Raw genomic sequence first — 20,854 nt, forward strand, 5'->3', positions numbered from 1 at the left:
TCACATGATTGTGACGTCACTGCTCGCAGCGGTGGCGGTGATAAACAGTTAAAGGCGAGCACAAATTAACCTCACAGCCAGCAGAAATAAACGGTACAAAAAAACAACAACAAGAAAGACAAAAGTTTAAACCCGCTACCACAAACGTGAGCTGGTTTTTGTTGTTGTTGTTGTTGTCAAGAACGAGGCTTCATCACCGCGTTTGACTTTCGCTGCTTCTCAGCCGAGCTAGCGCAGCAGCATCAGCTAACCCTCGCCTGCCGAGGAGAGAAACGGGAGAAACATGACGCGGATCCTCGGCGGTGTTCAGTCATGGAGCCTGGGAGTTACGTTACCGCTCCTCTTAGGTGAGTAGTTGTCCGGTTCATCTTGCATTTTACCTGTCGGGGGAGGGGACGGCAACGAGATGATCTGTCCTCCAGCACCGGGACCGCGTCGTTAAAACATTTACACCGACCCTGATAACAACCACGGGCTCTCTAAAGACAAGATGTCACTGTAGTTCCTCAGGCCGAAACATGTACTGAGTGTTGTTGTTTGTAAACAAACACACATCTGAGATTAAAGGGAGCGGAATCTCTAATGCAGTTGATTGTATCAAAATTCCCCGAACTCTTGAAACATTGTTGCCTGTTTGTGCTTTCGTCACCTGGTGCCTATTGTGACGTCACTACAAATAAACATTTATCAGCGTGGAAGAGAGTTTAGGAAGAATGAAGTATATGAGTCCGTTTCTTTAGTTATCCGTAATTATAATGGAGGTGTGCTATGAATATTAGTGGAAAGTAACAAATACATAAAGCTCACGTGACTTGCTTAAATATAGTTTTGAAATAACCTCACGGTACCTCGGTATTTATATAATCTTGGATAGTTATTTGTGTCTGATTTCAGGTTTACATACTAAATTGAGAGAGAGAGAGAGAGAGAGAGAAAAAAAAAGTCTCCAGAATTTTTTTAAATTTGCAAACATCGTTCATTTTAAAGTAAAACTGCTCAACACTCTGCTGCTGGAGGTCCAACCTTCCACATCACACTTTGGACCACACTAGTTGTGAAGTCACATGCTTGTTAAACTCAGATTTGAGGTAAACTCAGAGAAACCTTTAGCAGAGGAATGTGAAAACGGCTTTCTGGAGTCGACCTCAGCTCGGGTCAAACAGCCAAGTGAAGTAACGATAAGCTAAACACTTGTAGGTTTTTTTTTTTATTATTGTACTTTCTAAAGATTGAATCATCAATTTGATAGATTGATTTATTGACCAAAAAAAAAGGTGCTCATATCGGAACATGTGCTGTGTTTCAGATCAAAGTTCACAGACTGTTCTGAACAGAACAAACAACTTAAAGTAAACATGGCAAACTGGACTCTTAAGAATTTTGACAATCTTCCCACATTTTTGGAACCAAAGATTAGTTGTAAAACTAATCAGTACATTAATTGACAATGAAAATGACTGTTATCTGCAGCCTCACACATCTAACAACAACACGTATCTGACGGCTGCGGTTACTAATTGATCACTGGCCATTTAGCAAAATGTGTAGATAGTACCTGGTACTATATTGGTGTCACTTCTGTCGAGATTCCAAGCGAGTTAAGCCGATACTAAAAGGTGACGTGGAAACACTGCCGACTCCTGATTGGCCAGAGAAAAACATCACAATCCCTGCGCATGCGAAAAGGAACAGCCCGCAATAACCTGCTGTTGTTAATTAGCTGTGCTGGTATTGCAGCCATAATATTTATTTATTATTTTTTTTATTCACTGGACTACTTGATTAATGGCAACCTTTTTAAAATCACACCCTGATCAGTTAAGGAGGAACAGCATCGCCCTCCTGTTCTCCATTGTCGCGTTGAGGATGACGTCACGGCAGCTTCATTCCACATCGCTATAGTAACAAAGTCACATTTGAAGGGGGTACTATCTGAGCTGGAAAATTTGATTCAAAAAAAAGTACCTGCTACCAAAGATGAGTCGAGCCAAGCCGCTACCGGCAGAGAGGAAAGAGGCTCTTGATGGTAAATGTCTGAGTTGAATGTAAGCAATGAAAATGTATTATTGGTTCTTTATTTTCTATGTACTTCGTGTAATTTCTGTCCTGTCGTATTTACCCGTTGATTTATCGTCGACCGTCTTGAACCTCTGTCGTACTTGACTTACAAGCGAGCATGTTTTGCAGCTGCTGCCCTGCACCAGGGTTTTGCCACCGTTGCCCCGCCCACGGACGCCCAAACCACTGCTGCGCCGGACAAAGAACCCGAGAGACCTGAAAGGGGAAACTACACAGTCAGCGGCACTAATGGCACGGCCTGTTTACTGGCGTACATGGGCCTCCAGCTCAACTTCTCCTACAGCTCGGTCTCCCAGAATAAGGTGCCTGAATAAAGCCACTTATTCACAAATTATATGCACATATTCGCAGGTGTTCGAACGCTAAATTTCCCCTCATTTTATTCACAGACTGTGCAAGTTGTCGTGAACCTTAAGCCTAATGTGACGAAGACCTCCGGGTCGTGTGACCCAGACAGCGCCTCCCTGCGGCTCACGACAGATGCAGAGAAAACCAACCTCACCTTCGTCTTCTTTTTGGTGAGTTACTCCGTCATGTGACATTTATCCTTGAACACGAGAACTTTAGTAGCACTTAAAATGACACTTACTTTTAGCACTTTGTAGTTTGGCTTTCTGGAAGAAATTGTATTTTCTTGATTCCTGTTCTTCTGGGTTTTGTACCCTCATGGTTGAAATGCACTTATTGTAAGTCACTTTGGATAAAAGCGTCAGCTAAATGAAATGTAATGTAATGTAATCCTTTCTTCATCTTGTGCTCCCTGAAAAAGCCTCTAGAGGGCGTCAGGAGCTCGAAGTCAAGCAGCTTGATTTGCAGTGGTAATGACTCGGAGGTCTCCCTGTTTGTTTCCAGAATACTACGTCCAATAAGTACCACTTGAGTGAAGTGTCTCTGTCAGCTGCCTGGCCAGACATGAAAGGTGAGTGCGCTTCACTCATGCTAGCAACCTTGTTTCTGATTGATACGCACGAGTCCTATTCTGTTATCCCAGTATTGTGTTTGTGGTGTCATCAGGGGTTGTTGCTGACTGAAAGGAGTGTGACTGTGATCTTATGAACTCATAACAAAGTAAATATATGCCCATGAACGGATGTGTAGGGCCCCACACCTGCTCTGCCTTTGAGTAAATCCATAATTGATGATGATTTGGTGTTAACGTATTTGTAAATTGTACAGTGAAAGTATATCCACGTGTATTTTAAACTGAAAATAGAAACAGCTGTTTGAAATGTGATCCAAATCAGCCACCTTGCAATAAATCCTGTATTTGTGAAGTATGAAGTTTTGATGTCAGAAGTGATCTAATATTTTGTCCATCATGGACAAAATCTTATTCATCTTTAATGATTTAAAAAGGCTAGGTGTTGCAAATATATAGATAGGATTTTCTAAAGTTTATCTGGCTTTATTATTTACATAAGACTGCAGTACACAAACAGCATCACTACAATGAGAAGTTGTTTGGTGGTGAACTGGATCAGTATTTTGGAAAGTAATCCGCTTTTTTTTAATTTTTTAATTTTTTTAACAAAGGTGTTGTTTCAGATCCTGTTGTAAAAGATCCTTGATCCTCCTCAGATCTTCGTTCGTAAAAGTTACTGTTTTGGGCAAAGAGTGAGGACGATCACATAAACGAAACAAGCATGCAGCTCGGTTCCACATCAAACTAGGCTCGTTTTACAAGTTCAAGTTGTGTTATTGCAGACGCTGTCAGGTTTTGGTACGGGTGGAATAAAAGGCAAAAACACAGCTTTTTTTTGCCGTTGTTGTCTTTCAAGCAAAACAGAAATGATTGTGTTTTCCATCATGTTTCCTGGTAATATAGATACATAGGTTTAGTTATGCGTGTTCAGCCAGTGGCTCCAAACCACATCTGATTAGCTGACTTGGCTCTAAAGATGAGTAACACAAATATTTTTACCAGAAGGGTAAAGACGGGAAGTTTGATCAAAACTAAAAAAAAACGATTTATGGATTTAGATTTGGCAAATACAAGTGATAATTCAACAATCAAGACATGGACCCACGGTTTGAACTCGGACGGTGTGTTTATTCGATCCCTTTCTCCTTTCATATGAATCTGTTTTCCACGTTGAACACCGGACACCACCCCGACCACGGTTTCACTCCTCACTCTTGTCTTCTGCCGTAGCGCCCTTCTCGGCCAGTAACCGCAGTCTGGACTACCTGCAAGGAACCCTGGGATTCTCCTACATGTGCCACGATGAGCAAACGCTGAACGTGGTCAACGATTTGTCCATCAACACCTTCCAGCTGCAGGTGCAGCCGTTCGGTATCACGGGAAATCAGTTTGGATTGGGTAAACACTTTCACCAGAAACAACCTGCTAAAATTCAAAACCACTTCTTTGCTCTAATTCGTCCCCCCTCACATGTCTCTGTCTGTCTGTCTCTCTCTCTCTCTGTCAGCTGAGGAATGCCAGCTGGATGAAGATGACATGTTGATCCCCATCATCGTCGGAGCGGCTTTAGCAGGTCTCGTCCTCGTCGTGCTCTTGGCCTACCTCATTGGCAGGAAGAGGAGCCACGCTGGCTACCAAACCATCTGAGGTCACTTGCCACTCACGTGTTCGTCGAGGCCGGAGCGCGCCACCCCGCCCTTAAAATTAACCACTGTTTGACGAGACGTAACGCTCCGCCCGTCCTCCCCTTCTGTCCCTCCGTCCTCCGTCTCCCCCCCCCCCCCCCCCCCCCCCGCCTCAGTGTGTGTGTGTGTGTGCCGTTCTTCGCCCTCATCAGTAACACTAGTCATTATCACTTTGTGGAGGTTGATATGCGCTTTTTAAACTGACCCGCTCTCTCATAAAAAAAAGGGACTGCTGGGAGATCGTAATGGAGAGTTTGACTGGTGCCGTGTAAAAGTCGGGGGGTGCATGTTGATCAGAGGGTCGACGAGAGTTCTCATGCTGTGTTGATACAATTTACGATTTCTGTGAAAGGAATTTTGAGGGATTTGTGGGGATTGCTACTATAGATTTTCTTGTTTGTTTTTTTTGGGCGACCATTTTTGATGGTCTCGCCCCAAACAGGTTTGTTGTTATAAAGGGAATATTTCTGCCTGTTACATTTAATCCCACTCCGACAGTAAACAGCTGACATTTTTGTTATTGCAAGTTGTTTGGGCATTTTAAGGACTCCTTTAGTAGCGAAGATGTTTTTTTTTTTTTTTGACTTGGGTTAGTGATGAAATTCCCTTCACTCCCTCTTAGAGGTACGCTTTATGTTTTGTTTGAATACTCTAGATAGTTGTCAGCTTTATGAGATTGGAGACAATTTCATCTTTTATTCACTGCACTGAAAAGAATAGTTTGGAATTCAGGGGGAATTCGCTTTCTCTACAAGATGTGATGCTCACCCTCACATCGGCTAAATATCAAGCAACAGCCAGTGTTAGCTTAGCTTAGACATCTTAGCCTTGCTTAGCTCCACCTAAACCAGCGGAATAAGCTTCTTTAGTGTGAACAATAACAAATTGATACTCGACACACGTTTTCTATCACAACGGCTTAAATTCAACAGCATGTTCAAGCTTTTTCTCTATGCATTTCTTTACGTTTTCAATTGATAAAGTTCACACTTCTGAGCAGCGATCTACTCAGAACTGGGTCGTGTTCTGCGGGTTGGAGACCCCGGCCTTGGTCTGACTCCTCGGATGTTTAACAATGGTATAACCCAGCTGACTATTTCAGTCGATATTCTCCCTGCCATCTGATATCGGTGCGATACCATTTTTTAATAATCCCTGTCACCGTAACCCCCGGCAGCCACCTACACACTGAAAATATCAAGTTTTTAAGAACATTTGGATCATACAATAACACTGGCCTGCTTTTGCAGGGATTTAATCATTTTAGTGCCAAAGCTGGCTTCCTCATGTGCAAATGTTTCACCACAACAAGTTTGCAAGCAACACTATTTTGCACTGTCGCTCCAGTTTAGCGCTGCCCAAGACGATTATGATTGGTTTAAAGAAAAGGCCTGGATGTTTTTTTGTTTCCCCCTTTAGCAGAATGATATATGGGTGCAACCAGACTACTCTCCAGGGCCGGCACGGCGCGGTGGAGATAGGTCAGGCTTTGAAAGACAAATAATCGTCTACAGAACCACAACTTCTTATCTTATCCTTTGGTTTTTGTATTGATTGAATAAATTAGGGTTAATTCATGAGCTTCGCAGAAGCTGATAGGTGGATTTTGTTAACTTTGGTTAGAGACAGTTTAACTTCCCTCCTTCTGCCTTCAGTCTTTATGCTAAGCTAATTTTATTTTGGCTATAGCTTTATATTCACTGTATAGACATAGGAATGGTCCAAATATTCTTCTCGTGTAACTCAGCACAAAAGCAAAAACGTGTGTATCCCACAGTGATGATACATGTGGATTTTGCTGTTACACACACACACACACACACACACACACACACGCACGCACGCACGCACGCACACACACACACACACCAGGATTTGCTTAAACAATCTATTTAATCGGTTTAAGTGGATGCAGAAGCTCAGGACATCTCTGTCTGAACTCAACACTGTTGATTCCTTACAGTCCACTGGGTGTTGATTGGTTTGAATTTGGGCCCTCTTGGGATTTTTGGTTGCTGAAGGAGAAAGAAGTTGCACTGAAGTCCTGAGGAAAAAAGCCCTGTGTAATTATTACAAAAGCCAAAATGCTCTGGTCAATGTTCGTCAGTGCCTTCCCAGTTGTAACGTGGATGGGATCCAAGTAAAGCCAATATTACAGAGGTACTCACTCACTCACTGACACTGTGTGCTGCCATGTATGGGACATTTTCTTTGTGTCTCACATAGCCTTCATTGTACTGTTACTAGATATGCATTGTTTGATGTAGTAGGAGAAAGTAGTTATTTATGTTTTTTTGTGTTTTCCCCTCCCTCATCCTAATATCCTTATAGTGATTTAATAAGGTTTTAATGAATTAAGGATTTTGTTTGAACTGTTTTTTAATGGACAGATTGATTAAAGTGAAAGAACGACGCTGTTTGACTTTTGGTTTTGCCTCCATGCTGTTCACCAGCAGTCAAACCTGTTCCTGGTTGGTTCTATTTGTTTGGAGTCTCTTGCAGTGTAGGTAATTGTGGTATTGAATAACATGAAAGACTATATTCCATCATTATTGACTAAAGAATCTGAACAAATATTCACTTTTATGAAGAGTTAAACCACAGTTTTAGTTTTGAGGTTTGGATAAAGTTGAACAAATAACTCAAAAAACAGAAGTGCAGAGACTGACTCGTACCTGTCAAACATCCTCAGGCACAAGGGCCTCTTACAGGAAGATCATCTGAATAAAGTCAGGAAAAGGTACATTTACTTTCAGGCTTTGTTGTGGATTTGCATGGGTGTGGCCAGAAAAAAAATTACTTAGTCAAGATGCAAAACGATGTCAGAGATGCAAAATATCCACAAAGAAATGCATAACAATTCCAAACGGACACAAAACAACTAAAAAGTCATTCAGTCTTGCTTCTATATAGAAGAGGAACAGGGCCCATCGTCTCATAATCTGTCCATGGGTGTTTGGAGTTCAAAATAGCAGCTTTTTATTGATATTATTTGATATAATGTTAATGAGTTTGTTTATCTTCATAACTAATGAGAGGGTGCAGTTTATTATTGCCAAGAACCAGGAATTTAAAGATGGATTTTCTGTGCAGATTTGAAGTGGTTTATAAATTTAGCTAACAAAGGAATACAGCCTCCAATTCTCATTTATAGTCAATAATTACCTGTTTACTGTACAACAGGGACAAAAAGCTTAACAAGCATTTTGTCAGGGCTCAGTATTCGACAGCTTGATTTGCTGTTGCAGAAACGTAATTCATACAGGTCAGTCCATTTGTTTGTGACTCAGCAGTCGCAGATTTCTTACTTTATTACGCAGCTACAGGTTTAGAGTTACTTAATTAACTATTGTTTAAGGCAGCCACAAAAGGAATACCTCTTACCTTTGTTTGGCTTTGAAGTTGAGTTCTGTAAATTTGGACAGTAATCACAACACCAAAGTCTGTGATCGATTGTACTTCTTCATGTCGCTTTGACAGTCATTCAGAGACGGAACAGAAACTACCGTTCTCCACAGTAACAAAGCAAAGCTGATCAGAATGGCAAAAGTGTAAGTAATTAAAAGATATTACAGATTTAAAGACTTTGTGCAAAGCATCAGGTGTGATCACCTTGAAGTATTGACTGTATTTATAGCAGGCAAAAGAAAGGGCTAAAAAAACGTGAGCACACCCTTGATATTTGGATATCTAGTCTGCTGGATTAGAGTTTAATACATGGACTCATCACAGAGGTATCCAGAACCAGACATCAGTTTGTCCATTTGGTAAGAGTTCAAAGTTCCTGATTGTAGCGTTTGTCGGACTGAAAGTCTTATAGTTTTAGAAATCCAGTCAAAGATGGGAAACGGGGGATCTTCAATGCTTGTCTGGATTCGATTCCTCCTCCAGTATTTGCTGTCTGCATTTCTCTCTCAGTTTATCAATAGTTGCCATTGACAAGGTCCCAGGTTCTGTAAAGATCTTCTGCAAAAAACAAAAAGTTTGACAGAAGGTCATGATTTACAATGAGCCCTTCATTCCTCTAATGATCAGTTTAAAAACAGGTTTAAACTGTCATAATCTGTAAAAAACCCTTTTCTCTTTTGTTTGTCTTCTAGTACAAGAACCTAATACAGGTCAACCTTTTTTTTTTTGTCAAAGGCCAGTGAAGGAAAGCGAGCCTAACTCCGGCAGACTAATCCTCACAGCTTCAGCACGTTGTTGTTGAAGAGTTGGTAGTTTTGTCGCATTTAGTGTTCAATCCCGACTGGTTAAATGCTGCTCAAATAGTTTCAAAATTAACCCGAGGTCATTACCCAGTAGGATGCAATGACTGTAAAGGATTCACTGTGGAGCATATCCAGACCCATATAATTAGGGAGTGAATTTGGGTCTGGCAACACCTGGCTTTAGGAATCGGCGCTCGTGTGAGAACTGTTGTAAACACGGCGTCTTATCCATTATTTTTGGTAACGCAGTCTAAATACGTAAAGGAGAATAGTTAAAGAACCAAGATGCCCATGTAACAGCCACTGGCTCCTCACTAGTATACGTGACTGTCCGCCATCTCACCTGCATGAAGGTGTGGCAGTCCAGAGTGAAAGCTCCACAGGTGATCTGTTTGAAACACTCACACACATCAGGCAAAGAGCGCGCTCTCAGGATCTCTGTCTGGTGGTGAATCACGAGTGTCAGAGCAACGCGGAAAAGGACCTTGGAGCCCTCGTAGAAGAGACAATCCCAGACCCGCAGAACTGTCTGTAAGTACGGGAAACCAGAGGGAAGTCTGTTAGATATTCACCATGATGTCCTGGATTTTCTCTTCTAATAAAATCATGCCCACTCTCACCTCAATCGGGAGTATGTCAATGAAGAGGCAGATGAACCAGCGCGACACCACCAGCGTCCATATGCCGGGATACTGGTCCATGAGCTGTCCTACTGCTGGGGCTTTGGCCTTCACCAGCTCCCCAAGGACCTCCTGGTCAGTCTTCAGCCCCAACATGGCCTGGCTGTAGTAGTCTACAATATACCACATTTAGATGAGCTCACTTTTTCTTTTTTTTTTCAATGTGGAGCACCACAAGGTTCAAATCTGGGTCCACAACAGTTTTTGATCTCACAACTAGGAGTTGTAATGTAAATACATTAAAAAAAATTTTAAAAAAAAATCGATTTCTGACATAATCAGCCCATCTTGTACAGATCTTTTGCTGCAGGTCGGATTACTGTCAAGCTTTGCTCTCAGATCTCCCCATAAATCTTGCAAAGTTTAAAGTGTGCTTGAGAATGTTGCAGCATTAGCTTTAACTGCAACATCTGCTGTCTATAGGTCTCCACACTCTTTAACTCAATTACATTTTAAGATCCTCAACACTTTTCTCGCAAGATTTGACTGGGTTTGCAATTAGTAACTGTGTGCTTTTATAGGTCACCCATAAACTTGTATTCTTCACTTCTGTAAACGGGGACTGCCACATTAACTGACTATGTTGATCATTTATTTTGTGAACAGTAGTTTTGAAGCTCTGGCCGTCGCCAGTTTAGCAGTGCTTGACTCCACCTAACAGCTCATCCAAAAAAGAGGCGAAGCCGTTAACAGTGTGTGTGGACGTTCAAGAAACTACCTGGGAGTATTCTTCCCAACAACGCATCCATAAGCCAGAAGGATTTCTCTTCATCTTTGGTGATGATGATGAGGTAGCCCCCAATGAAGTTCATACCCTGGAATAGACAGAGCCTCTTGGATTACTAATTTTATGGACCAAAACACTCGTTTTTATGCTGGATTTTTGAAGGTAGCACAGAAAGTTGAGAAAAGCTCCATGTTGGGAACATCCTACACATGAATGAACAAGGAAGTAGCCAGTCCTGTTCTTTAGATAAATAGATGTTAGGCTACGTTAAGTGAGAGGAGAGTCAACACTTGTTCGTGACAGTGTTTTCTTCACCTGACAGTACCCTACTGTCTGATTATGGTGTCCGTAGGCCAGCAGCACGTTGTACAGAGCCCTCTGCAGGCTCGGCTCGGCTCTGCTCCGGAAGAGGATGTTGTCAGGAAAGGTCCTGTGCATATCTGCCAAAAACATAGAATATGATCATGCTATCACTTAAACCTAATAATTAATAGAAGTTGAGATTCATGTGTTTTTTGTTTTTTTTAATTTCAGTGAGAGTGAAACATGTATTGAAGTGGGGTGAAAGTTTTGTCGCACCTATGTGAATGGTTTCCTTCAGCTTGGTGTCGTGCTCCGTGGCCAGCAGCGACTGGTAATAACCCGGCCTCCTCTCCAGTTGTTCCTGCGCACCGCTAGCTGCCATCCAGATCATGGCCCGGTGCTCGTTGGGAACACCTTTACGCACATATCTCTTCACTTCCAAGACAGATTTCACAGTTACGTCACACAACCAAAGAGCACCTAAAAACAATGCAGCGGTGCGTTTGATTTTGTACCTGTCAGGTTCTTCTCCACCTGAGGTTTCTCTTGAAGGAGCTTCGACCATCTCGTTGACCTTCTGTTGAGGACAGCCACGTACTCGTTCATCATCTCCTTGTAAGATTCGAAATCGTGACGTCTCTCGAAGCCATAGGGGTCAATCCTGCGGGGACAAAATACAGATGGATGACGACGCATACAGCGGATAAAAACTGGAAAAAAATGAGCGACAGGAGGGCCACATCATTCCCCACCCCGCTTTCTCTCTCCGACTCCCTGATGACTGACTCTACAACTGCCTCCACTGGGTAAGGTTTCTGCAGGAGATCAAATGCCCCAGCTGGATAATTCATATATATTAAATTACCTCTAAAGTAGGGTTTGGCGCAAGGAGCAAAATTCAAGCTCAAAAATAACTTTAGAGATGTTTCTATATTTTTCTCTAAACAATCAAGCCTGGCAGCTTCACCAGTAAAACATTGAGTGCAAATACAATTAAATGGAGAAGTAGAAAGCTGATGTAAATATGAACGATATAATGACAGGTGTAAACATTATTTTCTGTCACAGAAAAATATGCTGTGTATACACACTCAGTAAGAAGTCAGTAAAACTGACGAAAGATGCACTTTAAGAACACTAGAGTCAACGTAAAACCTACCTGTCACTGTCATTATAACATGTTGGAGGCTGAGTAGCACTTCCTTTCATTTCGCTCTCCATTGCGCGTCATGTGCTGCAGGTACAGTAGTCCACCGCGGTTGTTGAACAATCTGCAACAACAGGGTTATTTCATTTTCATGCCTTGGAAAAGAACTGGCTGCTGTCAAGGTAAATAACAAAGCAGTCAAGAGTTTCAAGTGTCTCACCTTACAGCCCTCAGTGGGAGGCGGGGCTAGCGGAGGAAACACCCCGGCGACATCCATAGGCGTGTGCTTTATTTGCAGGCCAAACATTTGGAACAAGAGAAACATTATGTACTCTTGTATACAGGTGGAAGTGGTCATGATAGTACTGATGGAAGTAGTTTCACAGATATTGAGATAACGTTTGGTAGATGGAGATGGTATAATATTATTTGAGTTGAGTTTGGAGTCATGCATGCGTCATATTATCATTGAGAAAGAATAAATGTATTTTAAGAGGCAATAATTGATATCTTTTTTTTTTTCTTTAATCGAACAATGCATCTACTAAAATGTGGAACTCAAAGTAATGAATCATCTCCCCCTCAGCTCAGACAGTTTCAGCATCTTTCAGCATTTTGTTTTAGTTGTGGTTGTCAGTGTTTTGGTTCATTCTTAGCAGCATCATTTTCAGAGAAAAAAAAGCTGGTGAGTATTATTCAGCCGCTGGCCACCAGCACGACTAACAATGAATGACGAGGTTTCCCCCTTGTCTGCCGCATCTGCAAATAGGCAACTGTTCTCAAACAAAGTTCACCATAACAGAACTATAAAAGTGAAATGTTGGGTTTACAGCTTACAGATCTGGTTGAAGTCTTGTGGAACAACAATCACATTTGACACTACTGAAGTTAAAAGTAAAAACTCAGTAGCTCAATAAAATAAGAACAACATCGATTTGTGCATTGATAAGTTACATGTTATTGTGTGACTTTGGTTGTGTTTGAACACTTTTAACTCAGACTCCCCACAAATGCTTAAATCACAAAATAACTGTGTTGACCTATAAATCTCATTTTGCCTCATCATTTAATTTCAATAAGTTTTTTTCAACAAGTCGAAGGAACAACGAAGCTCATGTTAAACACATCTAGTTGTTTTCTATGTAAACAAGCAGTTCTTTAAAGATAGCCTGTAACGTGTCAGTGAATACTGCGTTTTCTATAAATAATGCTCATGGCAGAATATTTTGCAAAGTTTCAGTTCCCTTGCCATCGTTCTAATTCTGCCGCCTAAAATCTCTTCAGCACCTGTACTGTGGCTACAACAAAACAAAAGAGCTAAATACGCATATGATTATGGAAAAACTCATGCTTTATTCATCTTTCTCAAATGAACAATATACTTAGGCTACTTACATGATGTATCAACAATATATTCTAATTTTCACTACCTTCAGTAACACTGAACAGATGGGGTTGAACAGGAACATAAATACTGAACAGACAGGTATTTATTCTTAAGGCTTACTTTGTCGTCCTGTCCATGCCGTCTCTAGTGTCCTGACTTCTGAAGTAAGGGCTCCGCGCTGCCGTAACATACAGATATGTGCCATGCAATTGTAAGGTTCGGTCATCTCTTAACTTTAAATTTCACTGAAATGCTGCTGAATTTTAGCCTCAAAGTGTCTCAGAGGGATAAAATGAAACGAAAACAAGAAATGATCTTGTGGATTCTTGAAGAAAGAACTGACTATGTGACATTTAGGATTCAAGAACCCACTTCCAACTGAGAGTATTCAGACAGATGAATGCCACGAACCAATATCAATTATCTAAATTAAAGCACTGCCTTTACTTTAGTGAAAATTTATTTGTGAAACCAGCCCGAGGTGATGTAAAATGTGTTTAACATGCTTTCAATGAGAAGCTCACAATTCCATGACTTGACAGATCCACCTAACAATTAAACCAACAGCATATCATCCACAATATTGAGGCATCCCGTTAGAGATCTTAGCATTTACTGTACATAAAACAATCATCTTTTGCATTTATAAATTGAACATATTTATATTATTCTTCATATAGCTCTCTTTGTAAACTGTCCCAATAGATACAGTATGTACAGTAAAAACTGCAACAGTTCTGTTTGTGCTGGTGTCGTGAGCACTCTGTCCCAACGTTAGAGTAAGACATGGGAACTTTGCAGTCACGCAGAGCTTCATATAACAAAACAAAGCTGACAAGGAAGAATCTTAAAACACGCAGCTTTCTCCTCCAGAGTCCATTTAGAGTACACGCAGCCAGTGAGCCTCCTCTCAGAGCTTTGTCCGTGATGCCCGCGGACGGGGCCGTAGTGCTCCTCCTGGAGCAGAGCAGAGGGGCGTCCAGGATACTGAGAATCTGGCCGTGTCCATATGACGCCTCAGTCTCGAGAGGACAGAAAATGTGGCCAGTAGTTCTCATAGTTTTTTCTACTCAGCTCCCTGAAAGGTGGTTTCCTGACAGTTTCAAGTGCTTCTGTTTTCTCTCTGAAGTCTACAATATTTTTTTTTTTTTTTTTTTTTTGTACAAGTCTTAAAAAAAAACTATGAAGTCACTGTAAAAGAAACAATGTTCTGGTTTTCCAGAGTTGGGGTTTGGATTTAGAGAGTTTTACGTTTTGATCCCGTTACAATCGGTCGAGCGAATTCCACAAAATCATCTATAAGGACCGGCCATGCACCTGAGAGAGAAAGAAACACCAAGAAATCATTAGTGTCCCAGTGATGCACCGGCAGAGATGTGAAGGGAGTTTAATCGATTTATTTTTTAATTTATTCCAGACTCACCTTCCTCATCGTAGTTTGCCATGTCGTCTGCGATCATGTTCCCAAAGTCCAACAATAAGTTCCATGTGTCCTTTGGGATAGATCGTTTATGGTGTTCCTGTAATGAAAAACTACTGGTGAACATACAGGTACAGAAATTGGTTCATACACAATTTGTTTTATCCTCGTTCTTATAGTTAGACAGACATTTTAGTGTTTGCGTGTCCTTCACTCCACGTTCCTCCAATCCTCAGCGGGCCGGCCGCTGCGTATGGCGTAGTTTGGTCTGTGTTTTATAATATTTAATGTTAAATGAGCTTTTAAATGTTAAATAAATACTCTGCAATTTTACTTTTTTAGTTTCAATTCATTTATTTGGGAATCTGTAACTAGTCACACAGAACTACTTTTTTCACTACCAACTGTGTGTCCTGTAAAAAATCTCTACAGAAAGTGACTTTAAACACATTTCTCTTTAAAGTTTTTTTTTTTTTTCCCCCAATAGTTAAGAATGGAAAACTTGTTCGTGAGCACTTCGTTGTAGCAAATCCACTGTTCATTTTAGTTTCAACGTGGTTGTGTTTTCATTAGCATTTACCTCATAGTTCACAATGTAATGATGCTCAAAGCCTTTTCATGCTTCGTCTCAGCTTTAGGGATATGTTACAATTTGTTCCAGGAGGTAGGAAAAGTGTGTACGTGAGAAATATTTACTTTGGTCGTTAAAAAAAACAAATAGGCAATATTATTATAATGGCACTAGAACATGAGAGTTGGGTGTGTCTGCCTGGGCTTATTCAAATATGAGTCATGCACCTTTTGTCCCATCTCCGAGGATGCAGCCCTACTTTGACTCACCAAAAGGAATCTGTTCCAGAGATCGAGGAACTTAAATCGTCCTGACAGAACCAGGTTCCAGTAGGCTACGGCCATTTCCAAATCTGCACACAGACACCAAGAAGACGCTCATGTTCAACTGTTCGTGAGGCAGAAATATCACTTGGCAGATTGTTGTTATGAATGTCACTCTACTCACCCAGACCCTTCTGTCCGGGATTTTTGGCAAAGTTAAAGGTGAACTGGTAGAAGTCCTTAAACTTCCCGCTGTCTTTTAGCTCCTGCTCTAATCTTGGCAAAAGGGCCTTCAGTTTTTCAGGGCTGTCACACCTGAAGAAGAGACGAGACGTATAATCACACATGGACCCCCGGCCTGTTGTAACATGACGGTCTTGAAGCTGATGACAAACAGGCTGCAGTTGCCTCTGACACATGAACCTCAACAGTCAAAACACTGCAACTCTTTCATTGAGTCGTTCCACGAAGACACAGAATACTCCGGCTGTGGGTGCATCTATATATAGACAGCTTTCCCTGCCTGCAGCTGCACTAAGAAAACCGCTAAGTGTATAGAGTTCAGGAGCAGCTTTTACGTCCCACTTCGGAGCGTTTCACACGCCGTTGACGTCGACACTCACCCCAACTCTGTCATTCCATCCAGAAACTCCTTCTTCGTGAACTCGCACTGAGTGGCGGCGCGAAACTTCCACGCGACGACCAGCACGGTGATGCTGGCCGGATCCAGAGTGAGGTCATCACAAAACTGCTGAATCCCATCAATACCAATTTTATTCTCATCCTGGGGATCTAGTAAGAAAAAGAAGAAAGAAAAAAAAAACCAAAACAAAAACGACCTCCAATCACATGTTCTGCATACAAGTGGCGTCGGTAACTTTTACAGAATACAGGTCTTTTTTGGAAAAAAAAAAACTGTCCTTGAAAATATTTCAAGTTCCAGCGCGAAACACAGATTTGCAAGTTGTTGTACTTGCCTTTGTAACGGTTGTAGAGCTGCTCCAGCTTTTTCCGGTCTACTGAGGTTTTCATGGATTCCTTGCAGTAAAGCTCTGGATTCTGAAAGTAGTTGTCCGTTGCGACTTCTAGTTTCCAGTCATTCTGCGTGAGGCAGTACACGGCTGTCTTCTCGCCAGCCTGTGTGAAGGACATGAACTGCCGTACCTTGTCCCTCTGCGAAGACTTCAGCTTATGCTGTGTGAGTACAGGACAGGGGCTGTCAGACACCGGCGCGATCAGACCGGGGAGCGCAGACAACAACGCGCAAACACAGAGCGAGACGCAGACGAAAACACACAGCGAAACAAAAAACATCTAAAGGCATTCAGGCCAACGGTGAGGAGCGACGACTCGGACGACGACTCGGAGACACTCTCGGACACGTGGACGCATATCTCTGGAGGTTAGTCAGTCACACGGACAAACACGCATTGTAAAAGGTGAGCCGAGTAGCCGGTGGTGGCAATTATGTCCTGCCCGAGAGCAACATGGTCTTTTCTGAAAGGGGGGAGGGGGGGGGGGATGTTGTGGCTTCTCAAAGCACATGCTGTACCTCTGAGGGCCCCTCAGATAACTACAGTCATAGATGTAACATGAGCAGGGAAATGGGATGCCATCGCAAGGGACCTGGAGGTGCAACAAGTCTGGAGTGTAACACAAGCACCCTGCCAGAAATACTTGGGAATATAAAAAAAAAAAAAAGAAGAAGTGTGTGTGGGGGTAAAGAAATATCAAACGACACAATGCGGTCAGAATAAACAGTTCTTCTGTAAATGCGTTGTTTACCTTCATTACTTGTGCACATAAGATGTTTTGAACACACCGGTTATGAACGCAAGCACGAAGAAAGAGTCGCTCAGTATTTGTTCCGCTCAAGTAAGTCCAGAATATCGTCTCATTAAATTGTAACGCGGTCCGTTAAAAAGCAGTAACAGGCAGCAGAGAAGCTTCAAGCCAAATTGATCAAGAGATGATATCTGGCTTTCCACACACTCCACTGATGTTATCATCAGTTACAAATGTTGATGATCAATTAATCAAAGAAAATAGTTTGGGTTTTTTTTTAGAAAGAAAACATGCAGAAAGTTGATTTAACAGCTCCAAAGTGTGGATTTGTTTATTTTCTCATTCCTCCGTGAAATGAAATGAACCTGGGACTCTTGTGAAATTTGATCCGACATGATTACAAAGCAAACTATTAACCCCCCCCCACCCCCCCAGCATTTACAAAGAGCAGATGATCTGGTCTAGTACAGAGACATCCTGCATGTCCTCCTCCCTCCAGCTGCAGCACCTGATCACTTCACTTGAAGAGCAGCAGCAGCATTTCCTGAAACCGGAGACCTAAAACTGTTTGGGGGGAGTTCACATGATTTCTGATCACAACGAAGACGTCTGATTATTATTGTTTGTGGGGGGGGGGGGGGGGGGAAGAGGAGGAGGGAGGGAGGGGGGGGGGCAGACACACACACACACACACGTTAGGTTAGCATTGCCCCCCCCCCCCCCCCCCCACACACACACACCAGCAGCTACCGTTAGCTCGAGTTAGCCAGAATCACTGGTATTGCCGACGGGGGGGGGGACAATAACACGGGAGTGGACTGTCAAGTGTCCTTATGGATAAATCGGGATGTCCCCCCTGTCCTCCCCACGTCCCCCCCCCCCCCCCCTTCAAACGACCCCGAGGCTCTCTCTCTCTCTCTCTCTTCCTGTGTGTGTTCGTCTCCGAGGTTCAGCGGCTGAACCTGCTCCCGGAACGAAGTTAACCAAGACTGCCCCAAAAAAAAAAGAAAGAAGAAGAAGAAGAAGAAGAAGAAGAAGAAGAAGAAGAAGAAGAAGAAGAAGAAGAAGAAGAAGAAGAAGAAGAAGAAGAAGAAGGGACGTGTAGCTAATGCTAGCTGCTCTCAAAATATCAACTGACCTTCCCCTTGTAACACCACAACTGAGCACTGTACGCGCACCAAACCGCGACACAGCGTGTACTTTAATAATACGACAATAGCCTGGAAGGAAAGCGCCACTGGCACTAAAGCCAATGCCTGGGTTTGTGTTTATTTTGGTTACCTACCATTTTTACACCCGCTGTTTGACCAGTTTGGTAGCCCGACTGTCGCTCATTGTGCGCCTGCGCGGAAGTAGCCCAACAAGCTATTATTGGCTTTCAGAGGAAAAGATGGGGTTGGCAGCAACTGCTCTGTTGATATTTGCATTATTTACGATTGTTTGCTCAAATGTACCCCCGTGCACGTATTTGTGAAAGAGAGAGAGAGGGGGAAAAAAAAAGAAAAAAAAAAGAGATTTTTTTTTTTTTTTAAACTTGTTTTCCTGAACAAAATATAACCCCCCCCCAAAAAAAAACAACTCTCAAAAGTACATGCAGCAGTGTTAAAAAATATAACTGAACCCCACCTTTCACCCCCCTCCATCCCCACACACACACTCTCTTTACTGCCGACAACACTATAAAGCACAACATCTGTAATCCTCCTTCACTGCACGTCACACCTGTAATGACCTAATGAGACATGTGGTTGGGTGACGTGCAGCAGGCCAACGTTTATTTTGTCAAACAGTTTCGTTCAAATTAAATAGGAAGAGCTAGATTACTAAATACAACTAAATGCCAAAGAAAAATCAGATGAATTAATGTTCTAACTTCAGGAGTAAACACAGTGTACGAATGAATACTGTGAATAAAATTGTTTATACTTATACTTACAAACGTAGAGATATGTTATATAGCTGCAGCCAGTCATTGCAGGCGGGTTTTCTAACTCTAAAAATAATTAAAGCTTAAGATTTTGTCTTTCGTCACGTAACTATGGTTTGGTCAAAATGTCAGACCCCATATATAGTGACAACCATACAAGGGCTCATCTTCCAAGAAACATAACATATCTCTGAAAGCTGAGCAGGCAGGAGGCTCAGCTCAGCTTTATCTCTTGTGAAAATGAATCCACCCTTCAACAAGTGTGACTAACGCACACACACGACACTGTCACTGATAGAGTATCTGTGAACTTCAGCTCTCTTCTTTTTTTGGTTGTTTTGAAGTGAAAATGGCCTGAATGTCGGCCTCAGCTGACACAAGCTCACAGGATGCATGTGAGTGATTGTTACAGTGCTGTAGAGGGAGCTGCCATCACTCATACCAGCTATGAAACAACGTTAACACACTCTTGTTAATTGACAAGTCTGTATGCTGTGAAATGCATTGGGTTATACTTACCGTGTTTAAACCGATTAATGAATGATCTCCCAGCGTAACAAAATATAGGCTTTACTGAAGAACGCCACAATACAGGCTTAAAGAGAAACTTATTGCTTGGCCATCGTATTAGTTTACACTGAGTTAGTTTCATGGGAAACTGAGCAGGTTCATTTTTAAATATTCTAATGTTAGAAAATAAAATAAAACAAAGGGTATTGATATCTGATGTTTTATTTCAGTGCAGAAATGTGCAACTCTAATTGAAAATTGACTAAATCAAATCAGTTTAGTTAAATACATGTAGCAGACGACATATATCTACAGACTTAACCATTGAAGTGGACCTGCATTTAATAAGGAGCTGCTAAACAACCTGAGAGTTTGACAGTGTGACTTTTAAACCCAAGTGGAGGCGAATGTTAGTTTATGAATAAACTACTTTATTAACCCCAAAGGTAAATTACAGTTTTAATGTCATATATAATATTATATCAGTCAGAGGGACCAAAGCAGTACTTTAAACCACAATTTGTCTTCAAAACCTTCAGTAGGATTTTTCATGCAGGACTTTAACTTGTATTTGGTATTTATTATATACTTCTTCAGCATTGTCCTGCTTTGATGAGTCAATTTCCATCCCTTTTGATATAAAAAAATAAAAATAAATTAATAATCCATGTTTATCAAGGCCCATTTATTCACATGATAAGTCACTTCTGCAAAGTTTTCCACTATAATAATTTCTTGCTATTTCAAAGCCTTCACCACACTGGCAACAGTGTAAAAATACATCTGGTTTAATTCAATGAATAAATGTTTTTTTTTTTTTTATCCTGCCAGTGTCAGGTTGCAAAGTGTATAATTTCCATGTAATTGTAGAAGGTAAACTCCTCCTGAGGTGATTAAAGCCCTGGTGCCTTCATGGCTTAAGAAGACAAAAGAAGAAGTTTTTTGGCACCCTGCTGCCGTTATACACTTACACCTTCATCCTGACTGCATATGTGGCTGTGTGTGTGAGGTTTTTTTTTCATGTTATTTACACACACTACCAAAATTGGCGAGGTGGCCCTTCAGTTTATTATTTGCGTTTAATTCATATGACTTTGAATGTCCTTGATGCAAAACTACAGGGTGCAAATATAGGACTTTGGGTGCAATTAAAACCAGTGGTGTATGAAGTACATGAAAACCACACTTAAAGTACAGATATCTTACCGGAAAATTTAAAGTAAGTATCTAATATTTA

The 20,854-nt window shown here is 41.6% G+C and overlaps 2 protein-coding genes and 1 pseudogene across 2 annotated transcripts; 1 reads left to right on the forward strand and 2 right to left on the reverse strand.

The window, feature by feature from the left end:
• lamp1b (lysosomal associated membrane protein 1b) lies at positions 1-7,099 on the forward strand. Its single transcript, XM_069707563.1, has 6 exons — positions 1-347; positions 2,188-2,381; positions 2,469-2,597; positions 2,932-2,998; positions 4,232-4,399; positions 4,509-7,099. The coding sequence occupies exons 1-6, from the start codon at positions 284-286 to the stop codon at positions 4,646-4,648; spliced, it is 762 nt and encodes a 253-aa protein (XP_069563664.1). The 5' UTR covers positions 1-283; the 3' UTR covers positions 4,649-7,099.
• Positions 7,100-7,755: 656 nt separating this feature from the next.
• On the reverse strand, positions 7,756-11,924 carry LOC138626118 (growth hormone-regulated TBC protein 1-A-like). Its single transcript, XM_069707562.1, has 8 exons — positions 11,767-11,924; positions 11,123-11,268; positions 10,884-11,042; positions 10,620-10,744; positions 10,296-10,392; positions 9,518-9,690; positions 9,241-9,426; positions 7,756-8,652 (listed from the first exon to the last, which is right to left on the reverse strand). The coding sequence occupies exons 1-8, from the start codon at positions 11,826-11,828 to the stop codon at positions 8,545-8,547; spliced, it is 1,056 nt and encodes a 351-aa protein (XP_069563663.1). The 5' UTR covers positions 11,829-11,924; the 3' UTR covers positions 7,756-8,544.
• A 1,163-nt stretch (positions 11,925-13,087) lies between these two features.
• Positions 13,088-16,719, reverse strand: LOC138626122 (DCN1-like protein 1; annotated as a pseudogene).
• Positions 16,720-20,854: the final 4,135 nt, after the last annotated feature.

Source organism: Brachyistius frenatus, unplaced genomic scaffold, assembly GCF_029030835.1.
Source record: "Brachyistius frenatus isolate BFR_SWC_R1_liver_20210118 unplaced genomic scaffold, ASM2903083v1 Contig_70, whole genome shotgun sequence".
Lineage (NCBI taxonomy): Eukaryota > Metazoa > Chordata > Actinopteri > Embiotocidae > Brachyistius > Brachyistius frenatus.